The 17712-nt window shown below is 42.7% G+C and overlaps 1 protein-coding gene across 3 annotated transcripts in view; it reads right to left on the bottom strand.

Moving 5' to 3' along the window:
- RANBP17 (RAN binding protein 17) overlaps positions 1–17712 on the bottom strand; it is a 254560-nt gene that overhangs the window by 25189 nt on the left and 211659 nt on the right. For all 3 annotated transcript variants that reach the window (XM_016145083.2, XM_016145082.2, XM_036225086.1), the window contains 3 exons: positions 13124–13338; positions 11015–11153; positions 677–843 (listed from right to left, as the gene is read on the bottom strand). In XM_016145083.2, the coding sequence (XP_016000569.2) occupies positions 677–843; positions 11015–11153; positions 13124–13338 (521 nt within the window). The remainder of the gene's footprint in view (positions 1–676; positions 844–11014; positions 11154–13123; positions 13339–17712) is intronic.

A 17712-nucleotide genomic window follows, 5' to 3' on the forward strand; every position in this document is an offset into this window, starting at 1 on the left:
AACTGGAAAATATCATAGTAATGGTATTTCCACAGAAAAACGGTATTACTCTCTGAAATACTTGTGGCCCATATGTTTATTTTTATGCGTGCTGTTACGTTACCGTGATTTGCAGAAATGAGTTTTTTAAAACAATATTAAACTTGGACCTAACTCATATTAGCTAGCCAGAAAATACATCTGACAAAGAAATCGTGGCTTTATGACTTCTTATTAAATGCTCTTGGGAATATGACCTGTCTGAACCTTGATTTCTCATCTTCAAATGGCAGAAATACCACCCGTGACATGGTGAATGGGAAGCCCTAGCCAGGCACCTGGCAGGGACGAGGACCCCAGGAAATGGCCGTTTCCTGACCTCCTAGACTGTTCAAAAGGCCCACTCAAGATGACTTCACTAGAGGCTCCGGAGAAAAAAGTCACCTTTTATGTCTCCCAGGCCTCTGGAAGAGCCACCTTCTTTTTGAATTCTAGTCTCACCAAGGAGAGATGGAAGACCCAAGAGACTTCCCGAGTGTGTCCTAAGGCCGGCTACTCTCCTGCCTTCAGGAAAATGCTCCAAGGGAGTAACTGGTAAAGAATCTTGGCAAGACTAGTTGCTCGAAGAGATGTTCAGGGCCCGGGCTGGCTTTTGGGAAATGCTGTTTCTTACGTCAGGTGACCGAGCGCTAGTTACCTGCTGCAGGACATCTGGATTTTGCTGCATAAAATGTAACAGTCTCTGGCCGGCCTGGGTGGCCTCCCGGGTCCGAAGTGGCTTCTTGCCCTCTTTTGCTATGTGCTTGAAGAGGTAGGTGACGATGTAGTCTAAGCTGGTACAGCAGCTGGAGGAGACCACTGTATCTGCACGAATGACAAAGGAGAATTCATCTGCATTACTAAAGTGTTTGTTTCACCTGATCAATTATTACGCTGCCATTAAAAAAAAAAAAATCACTCTCTGGTTTCAACGCGCTTTTACCAAACTGTAAATTCCTTGAGGGCAGGGATTTTGCCTTGTTTATCTCTTTAAACTCAGTGTTTACTACAGGACCTGGCAGAGAGGCGTGTTAGGAGGTACATGATTCCTGGATAGGACTGGACAGAATTTCCCACTGGCGACCTTAGAGACCCTCTGCTCAATTCACGTGACTTTATTAAACGTCTCCTCGGGTAAAGGGCTCTGCTTCAGAGAGAGCCCCACCCAGGTGTCAAGGAGCGCACGCGCTAGTCCTAAGTCACCGTGACACGCTGCTGGGTAAAGACAAGAGACACACGGCTGTGAGGATTTTGAGGGGGAAAGCATGTCCGGACGGGGGGTCCGGGAGAGCTGGCGGAGGAGGGAGCTCCTGGGATGGGTTTGGAAAGGTTCCAGCTACGCACAGGAAGGGCCTTTTTCAGGCAGGGAGATTGAGGCCCGGCACCTGACGTGGTGGAAAGGCATGGATTTCGCAGCCAGACGGCTTCGGTTTCAGACCCCGTCTTTTCCAATTTCTTGCGCTGTTACTTTGAAAGAGGCACTTAACCTTTCTCATCATTTGGAAAACGGCTTGCAGAGTTGAATCAGAAGCAAATAACTAGAAATTCTCATAATAAAAACAGCTGATATTTATTGAGAACTTCCTGTTAGTTACATGGATTAACATGTTTAATCTCAGCAGCATGATAGTTACTATTATTATCTCTTTTTACAGGTGAGGATGCTGAGAAATTAAGTGACTTTGTCCAGTGCCACACAGCTGGACGGCTGTGGCGCCATGATATGAAAGTAGACAAGGAGTTGGCTCTAGATCTCTACTCATAACCACTAAAATTAAGTAGGTATTAAGGAAAATTAGGAATCAAAGAAAAATATATGTAAGCGTCAAGCACATCCTCAAAACAAAACTGGTCACTCAGAATGGTCACTCCCTGTGTTCCAGGAGCAGGACTTTTGGTCTGCGTGAAAGAATGTGTAGGGGAGTCACGGGAGCGAAGGCGGACGCAGTAGGTCGGGGTCTTCCTGGATAGCATCCGGCAGCGGGTTGAGATGCTTACATTTAATCTGAGAGGCGACAGAGGTGCTGTCGAAGTTTTTTTTTTTAAGCAAGACAGCGACATGATAGCAAAAGCATTTATTGACTATCTCCTTTACACACGAAAATGATCATGTCATACGCTTCTAGAAACCACGTGGCATAAATAGGTGTCATTTGCATTTTTCAAATGAGAAAACCAAAGCTCAGAGATAAGTAGCTTGTCCAAAGTTCAGGTTTTTGATTCATAGCATGACACTGTCCAGATATTTTGGCTAATGATGACGTATGGACACGATCCCGGGGAGTTTATGATTAGCAACAGAAACAGCAAAAGAAACGATTAAAATCTATGGGCAACAAAAAACGGCGAATATGTAGACGCAGAGGAGGAGAAGCAGGCTGGGAAGCCGCAGACGGCAAATTCCTAAGGCAGTTAGTTTCTTACTCATTTTCTTCATGTCTGAGGCTCTGAGACACGTGTGCGCCTGTCGTAGATTGGAAGCGAAACATTAGCTGGATTGATTAAAGAATGGGTAGGCAAAAGTAATCTGAGAAAGTTTTTTAAAGGTCTTGTGTTGTGCTTAGTATAATACCTAGAATGGACATAACACTGCAGTTTAAAAACCCTTTCACGTACATTTAGAGAGAAACAACACAGTAAACAGAAAGAGGTGGGTTTGGAGGCAAGTTTGAAATACAGACAGACGTGTGCACTTAAAATAGACGATAATGGAAGCTGGTGCAGGATCACAGGGGATTGGATGAAGGTCTAAAAGATGGGCATAGACAAGTTTTGGAGAGCTATGACGATTGACTGATTGATTGATTAGTTAATTGGTTTGGTTTTACAGCCCTGAGAGTATGACGCAGTGGCGAACGTCTAGACCTGAGTCAGGCACAGACTTGTTGAGCCGGGCTGCTTTTCTCTTTTCCTTCACGTTTCTACCTTTGAAGTCCCAATCATGACAGTAAATGGATTAAGTAACTTAACATCTGCAAAAGAAAGCAAGCAGGAAATAGATACGGTTCCCCTCACCAGTGAAGAGCAATAGGCAATCAATCATACAAAAATTAGAAGGGCTTCACATAGATTTGGTGACCACATGTCATACGGGTTGCATTAAAAGGTCCCAGTCTACTGAGTCAGCTATGAAAAAGCCAGGTAAACACTTTAGACACAAACGCTGGTGTGTACATCCTTGCAATAAAAGCAAGAGCTTCCATTATGGCTGATTTATGGTTGGGGACTTCGAAAAGGATAAATGTTATTTCAGGGTAGATTGAAAAGTGTGGATTCACAAGGATCAGGGGGCATTTGATAAAAAACAGAATGAACAGTGCTGAGGATTACGGTTTATCACTGGGTTTCTTTATTTGCAGCTCAAGCTGCTGTGAAATTCAAATAATGAAACACTTCTGACATTAAAAGATGAGCAGAAGTCATGGATTTCCATATTTATTTCTAGTTTTTGGTGTTTCGAATCTTTTAAGAAGGATTTATCAATAATTTAGCCAATTTTGGATATAATTCTTAAGTTTATTAGGCACTCTGTCCTCTTCTCTAGCAACTTGTCATCTGGGCTGAAAACAATCATTTTCTCCCTTCCTCCCATAATTGGTCTTCACAGGAAGCACACGCACCAAGGATGGCCCTCCTGTTCGCCATGGCCCGTTGCAAAAAGCTGCTCTGAAAAGGTACCTGCTGGAGAGAGCTGCTTGACTGAGAGTCAGGAGAAAGACAAGGTGGCTGAGCAGAAATCTGGCCGAATCAATTTTCTCACTATAGCAGACGGGACTAGGAAGGTCTTGGAAAAATAGGATGTGAAAGGCAATCTCAGAAATAAAAGGCCTATTTGGGTGGTGCAGTGATTTTGGAAATAAGTGGGCCTAGGTTTGAATCTGTATTTTCTAGGTGTTTGACTTCATGGAGCTCCAATCTGCTTTTCTGTCAAATGTGCTCACACTGCCTACTTTGCAAGGCGCCGTGAGACACTGTGACACACAGTGGATTTTCCCTTTTTTACTTCTCATTGGTTTTCCTGGATATTTCAGCCCCTTAGACACCAAGCCTGTCTTTCTAGTTAGCTAATCCATAGTTCTCTTCTCTCTTTAGGATGCAAGATCTCTAAGTTTCTAAAAATTTCTTGAATGGTTTACTCCCGTATTACATTCATACAATTTTCTTCATCCGATTCGAGAATGTGGTCAAAATGACAACATAGTCTCTTCACTAATACTGACCATCTCCTTAATAATGAACTTGATCTGGTGGTTTCCAGGTGGTTGAACTTTTCGCCGGCCCTCACCTCACCTCGCTTCACCTCTCATGCCATCTTTTACTTCCTGGCATACTTCTGACCCCGCCAGGGCTGGCCTTCAGGGGCCTTCCCTGATCACTTCTTCCAGAAAAGCCACAATTGATCATTCTCTATTCATTATCCCACTATTCATAGAACAGAATTTATCATGACTTGACATTTTCTTGTGTGGCGTGTGTGCGTGTGTGCACATGTGTTGTATTTATTGTTTATCTCTTCCCACTAGGATAGCAGGGACCTTATCAACCTTGCCAAGGTCTAGAATGATACTTGGTACATAATATGTGCAGTTATTACTTACCGAATGAATGAGCTGAGAGTTGCTTTTTGTAAGCCTTGTGCTTGGACTCTGTATGTGACGGTAGATGGGTGAGTCAAAAAGATAGAAAATATAATCACTTTTCTCATTCGCCTATCCCTTTCCTACCATTATTGCTGACCCAAAACTAAAAATGCTGATGAATGATGATTAACTAAAAGTTTTTAATATCACGTTAAGCATAGTAGGCAAGTTGCTACTCTAACATTGATTTTGGCTTTTATAATTCCCTCTTCCACTGAAGTCACAATAGAGCTGAAACCTACCTGTAACCCAACCAATACCTAGAAATGCCTCTTTGCAGATTTATCGTTGTTGGAAAAGGAGAAACCCAAGTGGTTACTCTCAACATCTAAATAGTCCTCTTTATTGAAAACATAGGATGCAATTCACCTGCCAACATTATCCAATGGTTACAACGTCAATTTGTGACTATGAGATTGAAGATAAAATCAAGAATACAAGGAGAACCATTTCTACCAGGGATCTAGCCATCGAAACTGTGGCCTGTATCAGCTAGATCTAGTAGGATGGAGAGGTGAAGAACAGTGAGTTTTAGATTTAGAAAGAAGATGCCCAAATCAGGCAGTTATTACTTGTATGATCTTAGGCAAGCTGTTTCACCTCTCTGAGCCACAACTTACCATCAATATAATGAAAGTAATACTACCTAATTAATTCACTCAAATATTTAGATACAGATGATGCAGTATAAAATCGTACACCCGAAACTTATACGATGTTATTAATCAATGTTGCACCAATAAATTTAATTTCAAAAATGAATTAAATAAAAATCAAAGCAATGTTGACTGAGCACGTGTTACATGATGGGCACTGGGAACAGAGTGGTGTTAAGACTGTTTCCGTCCTTCGGAGGCGTCCGATCAGGTAGCGAATTGGGAGAAACGGTGCTATCGGAAATGTCTGACCCGGTTTTGGTATGAGCGAAGTACACCCGCGGAACACCGTGACAGCGCTGGCCACAGAGTACGTGCCCACAGTGTCCACAGTCACACCTCAATGAGTGGCAGCACAGGGACTTAAATCCAAGTTCGGTTTTCCGTCCGCAATGTCAATTTGTCAAGACTCCCTCGAGAACCTTGTTACAATGCAGATTCCAGGCCTAAAAGAACAATGTAGTCACCTGATTCAAAATCTTCAAGTAGTACTATGATCTGGAATAAAAGAATGTCAAGCCGAATCGTAATAATAAAAGACGTCGGTTTCTGTCCATGAAGGATTAACTGCTATGAGAATTTTCCCTTCTGCCATAGAACAACTAGAAAACAGGATAAAATATATGAAACGATGTTCTTCAATTATTGCACAAGCAGCAGTACAGGGCTGTTAAACCACAGAGGAGGGAAACAAACGAGGTTAATACCTACACGACCGCTCCAGCTGGCTGCCCAAAGCAGCTTCCGGCCTATAGGCCAGGGAGTGGGAACCCAAACAAAGCCAGTGGTCTCACCGACTTGAAGAGGAATAGCTGGACTTTGGGGAGGCAGCTAGAACTTGTGGGGCAGAGTATTGGAGAGTGGGAGCTATTCGAGGAGAGAGTTCTGGAGATCTGCGAAGGAGTCTTCTGTAGTCTTTGAACAAGGTAACAGAGATACGTAACACACACGTTAGCTGGAGTTCCAGGAGGAATGGAGATGGAGGAAGAGAGACAGACCGCAATTATTTGGAGGCAAACTGTGATGTTATTATTTGAAGGTATAGATTGTAAACTCTAGAGTCTGACTAAAATTAAGAACTGTGGCCCATAAATTCATAGGGGATGTAAGATGCACTCATAAACATTTAATTAATCTAAAGCAAAAGAAAGCAGGAAAAAGGAAAAAAGGAACACAGTCCAGATTGGATAAAGGAAAAACAAATAGCAATATGGAAGTTGAAACTCAAATATACTGAGAGTTACATTAAATGTAAATGGTCAAAACACTAATTAGAAGGCAGTCAGATCTGATGTAAAAATATGACCCAACTATATGTTATGTGATAGGCAATTATGTCCATGTCCCGTTCCTCAGAACCTGTGAACGTGCTGGGTTACATGGCAAAGACGAATTAAGGCTGCAGATGAGACTGTCCAGGATTATCTGCGTGGGCTCAGTGTAATCCCAAATCCTTAAAAGTCAAAGAGAGAGGTGGAAGAGGTCAGAATCAGAGGGAGGTGTACTCATGGGATAATGGTCAGAGAGGTAAACTGTTGCCGGCTTTGAAGATGGAGGAGAGGAGCCATGAGCGAAGGAATGTAGCTGGTCTCTGGAAGCTGGCAAGGGCAGGAAAATAAATTCACCTCTAGAAAGAAACAGTTTGGCTGATACCTTGATTTAAATCTAGCGAGACCCATGTCAGATTTATGGCCTAAAGAACTATAAAATAAATTTACGTTGTTTTAAGCTACCAAGTTTGTAAAAATTTGTTACAATGGCAATAGAAAATACCTGCTGGCTACAGGAAACCAACTTTAAATATAAAGACACAGAAAAATTAAAAGTGAAATGATAAAAAAAAGAGGCTAATAGTAATCAAAAAAAAAAAAAAAAAAAAAAGCCGAAGAAGCCAGGAATATTGGACAAAGTAGATTTCAGAGGAAAGAATATCCCAGAGATAAAGAAGGTCATGTCATAATGATAAAGAGGTAAATTAATCAAGGGGACACAACAATCCAAAATATTTATACACCTAATAATGGAGCTTCAAAATACTTTAAATAAAGACCGATAGAACCGAAAGGAAAAATGGACAAATTTATAATTATAATTAGAGACTTCACTTCAGCACTTCCTTCTTGGTAATTATTAGAATAAGCAGAAGACAAACAAGAAACTAGGGAGAATACAGAAAAGCTGAACTTTATCACTTAGAACTGACACTTAAATAGAATGCTGTTTCCGACAACGGAACACACATTCGTTTCAATTGCCCATAGGACACTCACTGTATTTTGGAGCATAAAAAACACTCAATAAATATAAAAGTTATAACAATCATTGAGCATATTCTATGACCACAATGGAACTAAACTAGAATCGATAACAGAAAGATATCAGGAACATCTCCAAATTCTTGGAAATTAAACAATGTGCTTCTAAGTAACAACCCACTAGTAAAAGAAGAAATCAGCAAGGCAATCAGAAAATATTTTTTAAGTGAATAGAAAATATATAAATATAAAAAATCTTGTGAGGTAAAATTAAAGCATATGCTTAAATATCAGTGATCCCAGCTTTTACCTGAAAAAACTAGAAAAGGAAAAGCAAACTAAAAGAAGGAAATAATAAACATCATGCATCAAATCAATGAAATAAACAATGAGAAAATAATAGAGAGAAATCAATGAAAACCGAAAGTTGGTTCTTTGCAATAAAATTGATAAACCTAGAGCCAGAATGATCAACAAAAACAAGAGAGATAGCATATACAAATTGCCAATATTTAGGATGAAAGTAGGGACATCACTACAGATCCGACAGAAATCAAACTGTATAACAAGGGGATAGTATGAACAATTTTATGTCAATAATGTCAGATGAACTTAAGATGAAAATGGACAAATTCTTTGAAAGACACAAACTACCAAATACTACTCAAGATGTAATAGATAACTTGAATAGTCCTATACCCATTAAAGAAATTTAATTTGTAGTTAAAGACTTTCTAACAAAAAAATCTAGGCCTAACGGTTTCATTAGAGAATTCCACAAAACACTGAAGGAAGAACTAATAACAATTCTACACAAAATTTTTAAGAAAACAGAGGAAGAGGGAACATTTCCCAACTCATTTTAAGGGGGCACGAGGCTGACACTAGAACAAGGCAAAGATATGAGGAGCACAGAAAACTTTACGGGAACTACAACAGAACATACCACTATCTGCCATGAACAGAGATATAAAAAGTCTGCATCAAAATTTCAGAAAGTTGAATCCAGTTATGTATAAGAGAGATAATATATCATAACCAAGTGTGGAATGTAAGGTCGGTTTAACATTCAAGTATCCAGCAATGTGATCATTAACATTACGTAATGTGTTAACAGACACAAAAAGGAAAACCACATGATGATCTCGGAGATGTAGAAAAGAATTTGATAAAATTCAACACCCATTCATGATAACACTCTCAGAAAAACACAATATTAGAGGATTTCTTCCACAAGATAAAGAGTATCTTTGAAAAACCTAGTGCTAACATTATCCTGAACGGTGAGAGAACGAATGCTTTCTCCATAACACTGGAGACAAGAAAAGGACATTTGTTATCATCACTTCCATTCAACATTGTACTGTAGATTCTAGCCAAAGTGATAAGACAAGAAAAAAAGGCCATTCGGATTGGAAAGGAAGAGGTAAAACCATCTTTATTTGTAGACGCAGTTATGTAGAAAATCTTAAGAAATCTACAAAAAAACTGCCAGAATTAATTAATGAGTTTAGTAATGTTCCAAGATACAAGGTCAACATACGATTGCAATTCTACATTATAGCAAAGAACAAGGGGAAACTGAAATTCACTACCATTTATAACAGCATAGAAAAAATAAAATAAAATATAACAAAATATGTACAAGATCCATACATTCAAAACTACAAAAAAAAACTATTGATAAATTTATGGAAGATCTAAATAAATGGACAGATATGCCGTTTTCAGGAATCGAACACTCCATGTTGATATTATATCAATTCTCTCCAAATTGGGCTAGAGATTCAATGCAAATCCCAACCAAAATTACCCTACTCATCTTTTTTCTAAAAAGAGACATGAAAAGTTGACCCTACAGTTTATATAAAAAGGCAAAGAACCCAGAATAGCCAAGACAATTTTAAAAAAGGAAAAGAAAACTAGGGGCTATATTATCTGATTTTAAGACTTTCTATAAAGTTAAAACTGCAGAGAATTGGCACAAAGTAATCCAAAAGATTAAGGATATTCTTCAACAAAAGTTGCTAAACAATTGAATAACCATATGTTAAAAAAATAATCTCAGCTTTTATTTCATAACACTATATTTAAAAATTTCACTGGAATGGATTATAGACCTAAAAATAAGAGCTAAAACTACAAAACTTCTAGAAAAAATACAGGGAAAACCTTTATGGCCTTGGGTTAAGTAAAGATTTCTTAGGATAGGACCCAAAAGACATGAACCTAAGAGAAAAAAGTAACAAATTGAACTTTCTTAAAATGAAAAACTTTTGCTCTTCAGAAGATACCGTTAAGAAAATAAAAAGACAAGCCAAAGCTGAAAAAAAGATTTGCAAAACATACCTGATAAAGGATCTGTACCCAGAATATATAACAAACTCTTAAAAGGTATACAATCCAGTTAAAAAATGAGTAAAAGATCTGAACAAACACTTCACCAAGCAGATATATGAATGGCAAATAAGCATGAAAACGTGCTCAAATCATGATTCATTAGTGAAATGCAAATTAAAACCACACCGAGATCCCATTTCGCGTCCACCAGGATGGTTAATATTAAAAAGACTGGTAACAGCAAGTGTTAGCGAGGATATAGGGCAACTGGAGCCCTTATCCATTGCCAGGGGGAGCAAAAGGGTTCATTCGGAATCTTTGGGAAACAGTTTGGCAGTTTTTTATGTTAAAAATATACTTAGCATATAGCCCAGAAACCCATTCCTAGGTATTTACCCAAGAGAAATAATATTTGTCCACAGAAAGACCTGCACATCAACATTCATAGCAGCACTATTTCAAAATAACCGAATAATGGCGACAACCCAGATGCTCAACATGCTGGTGAACATACAAGCAAATTGTGCAACCCATACGATGAAATAATACTCAGCAAGAGAAAGGAATGAACTAACTGATTCACAGAACAACACGGATGAGTCGCAAAGGCATTATGCTGAATGAGAGACTCCAGGCGCAAAAGACTGTATATCACACGATTCCGCTTCCATGAAATTCTGGAAAAGGCAATCCACAGTGAGAGGAAGTTATCAGTGGTTCCTAGGGGCTGGGCTGGGGGGACTGATTAGAGCGGGGCACGAGGGAGCTTTTAATGGTGACGAAAAGGTTCTGCATCTTGGCTGTGGTGGTTCGTGGCTGTGTACGTACACCTGCCAGGGCTCACCGAACTGTTCACTTAAAATCAATGAATGAAAAATAATCAATACTTTCTACATGTCATTATATGTTAATAAAGTCGATAAAAAATAAGCTATTCCAACGCAAACCAAAAGGCATTTTCTCACGTGCAGGTAAGTTATAATGTTTCAATTTGGGCACACGATCCCTTCCCCCTCTTTGTAGGATGGTCATCCGGATAAGCACATACATTAAGAGACCACAGTCAAGTTTTTCCTCTGGAAACGATGTCCTCCAGGACACTTACCGAGAGTAGTGAGGCCCTCTGAGATGGACGTGAGGACGTACAGGAGTACGGGAGGCTCCAAGTGGGTGATGAAGCTCATGTGGTCCTGGGTGAGGCACTCCAGCAGCGGGTAGTAAGACTGGCTCAGTTTCCGATATTGCTACAACACAGAGATGCTAACCGTCAAGCCACGGGCGAGCGAAAGTCGGGCTGCTATCCAGTGGGAGCTGTCATGTATGACGTTGGAAATGGTAAACTTACTTAAAATACATGCAAACTAAACATATGAAACAAACACGTAATGATTTTCAATGCAGCACGTAAACGGGTTTAATAGGAACCTCTCGATCTCCTAATTTGAAGCTATAGCATAGTATGTAATTTCAATTTTACCTTATATGGCTAACACCTTGCCAATAAAAGTTCTGTAGTATGCAGTTTAGAAGAGTGTGAATTGTTTTTCTTGACTGGAATACTGTAACACTGAATAGCGTTTAACGGTGGCTAGGCAACTTTTTTTCTTTTTAACACAAAGAAATTTGCTGTTGTAACAGTATTTGGCATCATAGTCTGCTGTATTTACACGATGCCAACCCGTTTACCTAAATCGTAATTTGATAAATGGCTCAAAATGTACCATACACTACAGGTAAAAGTGCATGAGAAAAATACCTGGAAAACCTCAAATGAGACTCAAACCAATATATATAAAAAAAGCACACTCATAAGAGAAATAAACCAGAACGATATTTCTGAAAGGGAGATTAAGACCATTTCCAAAAGAATCCCATGGGGAGCTTGTTAAAAATCCAGTTCTCTGATCTCCACTCGACTCACTAAATGAAAAGCTCTGGAAAGGGATCCCAAAATGGGCATTTTTCACATACATGCTAAGGGAAGCCCTTTGTACCCTCAGTTTTGAGAAATAACGAGTTAGAAGCCTGAAAACAGATTTCTCTGAGAAAAATGATTAGAGAAATTCCTAGAATCACACCAGTTTTTTTTTTTTTTTTTGGTGGACCTCAACTGTCATGAAGATTCTCCTCTATGAGGTGGCTGTAACACATACCTGATCTGACTCCAATTTCTACATTGTACTTTGGGCCACACAGGCGGCCTTCAGTGAGCATCCCATTCTACTAGAAAGAGGCTTAAGAACTTGGGCTTGAGATCTGGTTCTATTAAGGCCGGCTTGGAAGAGGGCACCACGAGTCCCCTACAATGCCAGGGCGCATTGCTCACACAGGCTCGGGCCCCCGGGTCACACCTGCAGCCTCGGGTTGGGAGCAGGTGGCAAAGCCTGAGCAGGAATTTGGCTCTGGTACCCAAGCAGTTACTACAACCACTCTGGGCACAGACTAGAGGTCAGGTAATCAGGCAGAGATGTTTTAAAAAAAATGTCTGATAATGACACAGCTCAGTGGAGGAGCCTGGAAATTTGAATCTCCGACAAGCACCCCAGGTGATTCTGATGGCTTCAAAGTTTGAAAACCTCTGACATAAATCACAGAAACTAGCTGGGAGAGCAGAGGAGGGACCTAGAGATCACTTTGTTTAATTTACTCATTTTCAAGTTGAGGAAATGAAAGCCTCGAGAAATAGCGAAGGTGATTTATTCGAGGTAAATGACAAGGGAGGAGCAGAGGAGAGACTACACACCAGGTCGCTCAACCTCCAGTTCAGCTCCCTGTCCACCGCGGCAGGATTTTATTAGAAATGAGGGCCCATCGGCAGGGGCAGCAGACAGAGAGGAACTGAAGGAAGAAGACCGGGCGGCTAGCCCTGCATTCTCCGCTGCAGGAAACACAGACCTTTTTTGAGTTGTAAGTACAATTGTAAGTAATCAGTTGGAATTGCTAATTATATTTTCCCCAGACGCAGAACCTGGAGCTCTCTGGATGACCGGTTTGTTAGAAGGTGGCGGTAGCTGCGGTTTTCAGAACTGCACGTTTAATTATATAGACGCGGCCACCATAGTTCAAATTCTGGAAGTTAAAATCGTGATGCTGTCCTAAAATATCACACACTCTGATGCTAGTCTCACTCCCCGGGCTTCGTTCTGACAATCCCGAGCCCGTGGTGGTTACTTCACATCTTGCACACAGACTCCCACGGAACGGGGACGCTTACTAGCAAGTCGCTGTGGGGCACCGACAGCAGCATTTTGACAAAGGCCTGGAGTACGTTGTCAAAATGGTTGTCCCCATACAACTTGAAGACGCCAAAGCTGACATAATTTCCACACAAGGCAGATTTGAGAGCTGAATAGCAGATGGAGATGCCCTTGAGTTTCATGGGATAAATCTGATCTTTTGAGAGGTTCCCCAGGGACAGGATCTGATTACCTGTTTTAGGGTAAAAGCAGAAAGAGAAAGTGATATAAGTCGATACGATATGAAGCATTAGGAGGCGCACTATCTAACGTGTTCACTTTACTGCTCGTTTCGCTTCCCCTCATCGCTGTTCTGAGAATTTCACCGTCCACGTAATGAAAACATAAACATATAACGCAGTTTACCTGGGAAATACAAATGGCCCGAGGAAAATCAATCAAGGGTATTAGAAAATATTCTATATATTTATATGGATTATACATAGATACACAGATATGTAAAAATTCATTGAGTGTATTTAGTTCACTTTATGTACTTTAATATGTTATCCATTCTTCGATAAGAAGTTATAAAAAAAGTAAGAGTAAATAACCAACTAAGTCAAGAGAAAAATACTGAGATGTAAATTACTGTAAATTCTTGGGTGAATTTTTGACCTTTTTATATAAACTTGGTCTTGAGTCCCTTCACTTTTAGGAGCCTCACAGGTTTGGTATATGAATTAAACGAAGTAAGACACATGAGAAGTTCTTGGCACAGTACACCCTTTTTCTCCTTAGATCCGTCTTTGGAAGACCGAAAGATGACTGTTTGATGCTGACCATCAAAAGACAAAGGAACATGTATGTTGTCATCTTAAATTTTTCTGCAGTCGTCAGCATTATAACCAACGCTTCCTGTTTCTGAGATGTGTGCTGTAAGGTGTGTTACTAGGCAACGCCGGAGAACGCTTTCTAAACAATCATGAGGCTGTACGCGTTCCTCAGCCCTGCTCTTTCCTGTTTAAGTGAGTGTTGCTTCTAAAATTGGAATTAAACTCAATTTACAAAATGTAGAGGTCTATTGTGGTGGTTCCGAACTGCGCCGACTTGCCTAAATGAGAGTGAAGTTTCCCAGAACCCGTTTCCTGGTATGGCTGTGGGCGGAACAGAGATCTGTGTGGGATTCGGAAGGTGGACGTGAGGCAGCCGCCACGACTTTCTTAAGCTCATTGTGACTAAAGAGTGAGAGTGAGTCGGAGGAAGGCCGCGGAGCTTCAGGCCTCGTTCCGTCCTGCCCCGCGTCCAGAACGACCAGCCGTGCTGACCAGCGACCCGAGCTCACTACCAAGTGCTCGGAGGCAAACTTACAGAGCGGCAGCTGCGCAGAGCAACGGCCTCTTGCCGACTTCCAGAACTCCGCCCCACACCCCTGCACGGTCCCCCTCCAGCCGCTGGACGTGGGCAGCTTCCAGGTGCCGCGCCGGCTCCCACCTGCCCGTCCTCACCGCCATGTCAGGAGGGCGCCCAGCGATACGTCTCCTGAACTTCCAACTCTCCCCACTGGCTCTATTTCCCCATCTTTGCCTGAAATTGCATGAGGTCTAATTCCTAAAATAAATCCCCTATTCCACAAGCGTCAGATGCTTGGCTCCCACTGTCTGACTGCTGACTGAGATGTTTATTACGGCGACCACACGTGCACGAAGACCTTAAGGAAGCCCAGCCCTTCCGGCAGAGCGTGAAGCACAGGACCGGCCCGCTGAAGGCTTCCTCCCCGCGGTCTGCTTCACTGGGCCATTTCCATACGCAGGGTTCCTTCTCTGCATCCTTAGAAGCCCATGTGGCTTTGCTTATAACTTACACCTCTAAATGACAAAACCATTGTCTGGAAGGCCGAAGCGTGTCTTGGAATTTACTCTGTACCAAATTCTGTGCCCTCTCTCACGATCTCAGCCTAACTTACCTTACAGATATAAATAGTAAGTTCCATACCGATTTAACCACTACTACGTGTGAGCTGCTGGGATAGACAAACGAAGGAAATGAAACCTCTGCTCTGATGGAATTCAGTCAGGTGGGGGAAATAAATTTGTAAACGAATAAGTCCATAAAAGGCGATAATCACTATCAGGGAGGTGTGTCAAGGTGTCACGGGACGGGAGGCTGAATGCTCCGGCAGGAGGATGCGGGGGAAAGCCACCACAGACCCGGTGACGTCCAAAGGACTGACTGCGGCTTCCCGGGTGAGCCAGGGAAGTACTTCTGAAAAGGAAACTCTACGTCCTTGTGCTCAGGTGCCCCCCTCCGCGACCTTCCGTGATGTCTACAAACGACTGTGGAAGAGGAGGTTCGGCTAAATCCTCATATACTCACTCCAGTCCAGCTGTATTCAACAATACTTACTGAAAGCATCGGCCCTGCCCTCGAAAGCTTAGAATCTAGCAGTTCGACTCACATTACTGTAGACCAAGGTGACGGGGCTGAGGTTCGGGTCCGATGCTCTGCTGTGCGTGTGACAAGCCTCCGTGCCTTCCCTGCTCCACCCCGCTCCTGCAGAGCCCACCTCCCTCTCCCCAGAACCTTCCTCCTGAGAGGGAGGCCCACGGTGCACTGACGGCGGCCTGGGAGGGAGACATGGCCAGGCTGGCGGCCACCGAAGCCAGCGACCGCTGCCACTGCGGTGCTATTGCAGCAGCACGAAAAGAAATGAGTTTCATTCGTGAAATAAAAGAAACTTTCAAAGTTTAGATTATCACGCATGCTAAGCGACGTCAGTCAGACAGGAAAAGCTGAGAGCCACAGGAGTTCACTCCTACGTGGGATACAGAACTGAAAGCAACAGACGAACAAGGCAAACAGAAACTCAAAGACACAGAGGACAGTTCAGGGGTTGCCAGATGGAAGCGGGGAGCAGGGGTAGATTAGGGTAAAGGGGGTCAAATATATGGTGGCGGGAGATTTGACTTTGGATGGTGAACACACAGCGCAACATACAGATGATGGAATTTTGACTTGCGCACTTGAAACCTACATGATTTTATGAACCAATGTCACCCCATAAGTACAAGAATCATTGACTCTTAAATGATACTTGAAGCTGTGAAACTAGATGAGATCATCGATCAAAAAAAAAAATGTTTAGAATTAAAAGGAAATCTACAGCTGCTTCCCACTGACACCTGCCACCGCCAGGGCAGGGAACGAGGTGCCGCCACGTGTCTGACATCGGACCGGATGAGGCGGGCGCTGCGGGGCCACCCTGGGGCTCAGGAAAAGCGCGCCGAGGACCGCCTGGCGCCCCTGGCCGGAGGCGGCAGTGCGAGAATGGGGGTCACGCGCAGGACCGGCCCCGCTCAGCCTCGCAGCTGCCACCGCGGTCGACGGTCGACGAGATCTCACCGGATAACAAGGCGATGAGCAGAGGGCTCCCGATGTAGCTGTGGACGAATGGGCTTGCTGGAAACGCTTTCCTTGAGATTAGCTTGTATCAGCTGCTTGGGTTCTTCCTTCTCAACCTCTATTCTCGGTCCTCTCGGAGACGCCTTTCTATTTTTTATTTTCAGCATCCACGTTCAGAGAGGGATATGCAAAATCTCCTTCTCTGTTTATCTGAGCTCTACTTTCAGATCTATTTTATTAAAAAACGTTCTTTCTGCCTGACACTCTACCTCTTCCCAGAGCGGCTGACGCCCTCCCCCTCAGAAGAGGCTCCCTGCCTCGGAGAGGGGCGCCTGCCTCTGGCCCAGGCCTCAGCCGGCAGCTGCCCAGCACGGCGTATTCCATGGGAAGATGGACACCGCGCGTGAACACGCGGTGATCAACCCGGTGGGCTTCGACTCCTACACCTTTCCTTATCACCGAGGTGTCTGAGCAGATGATCATCCTCGGTAAGTCAGTTTCCTACACTATAAAATGAGGATAATAACAGGGCCTGTAACTCACGGGGCATATGCAAAGTGCTTATCGTGGAAACTGGCCCAGCGCTCGGTAAAAGTCACCCACACAATATGTGGTCCTGGGAGTTCGGCTGGGTTCCTTCTCCAGTCTAATAGTCAGCGAATCCACACAGGGGAGCTACGGCCTGGAAAAGAGGAGGAGGAGCTGGTGTGGGTGGTGTGGAAAGCTGCCTCCTTCTAATGCGGGGCAAGGCCAGTGCTTTATCTGTGATCCTTCTGCCGCGTTCCTTCCAGAGAAATGGCTGCAGGGGGGTCACAGCGCGGTTCTCTGTGCCCTTGAAAGAATGCTTAGGAAAAAAAAGGGGAAGAAATAAGATACGAGAGTAGTATCTTCGACCTAATAGTACGAATGACTTACTTCCCGCGTACGTGTGGACAGAGCACCGACAACTTCCCCCTTGCTCTCCTATCGAACATTTTGATTTTATTTTTGCTATTAGATCATCTCATTGGAATACAAATCACGCTATTTACCTCTTTATTAAAAAAACACCAAACCTCCTCTTGGCCTACTTTCCTGCCGGATGTCACTCCCCTTGACACCTAAGCTCCTCTGAAAATTTGTCTGTTATTCACTGTTGTCGTTTCTCCTCTGATTCTCTTCTGTGCCACTCCGAAGCGCTCTTTCCCAGGTTCCCGATGATCTCGCTGTCGCTAAATGCGACTCG

This window comes from Rousettus aegyptiacus, unplaced genomic scaffold (genome assembly GCF_014176215.1).
Source record: "Rousettus aegyptiacus isolate mRouAeg1 unplaced genomic scaffold, mRouAeg1.p scaffold_m13_p_7, whole genome shotgun sequence".
NCBI lineage: Eukaryota > Metazoa > Chordata > Mammalia > Chiroptera > Pteropodidae > Rousettus > Rousettus aegyptiacus.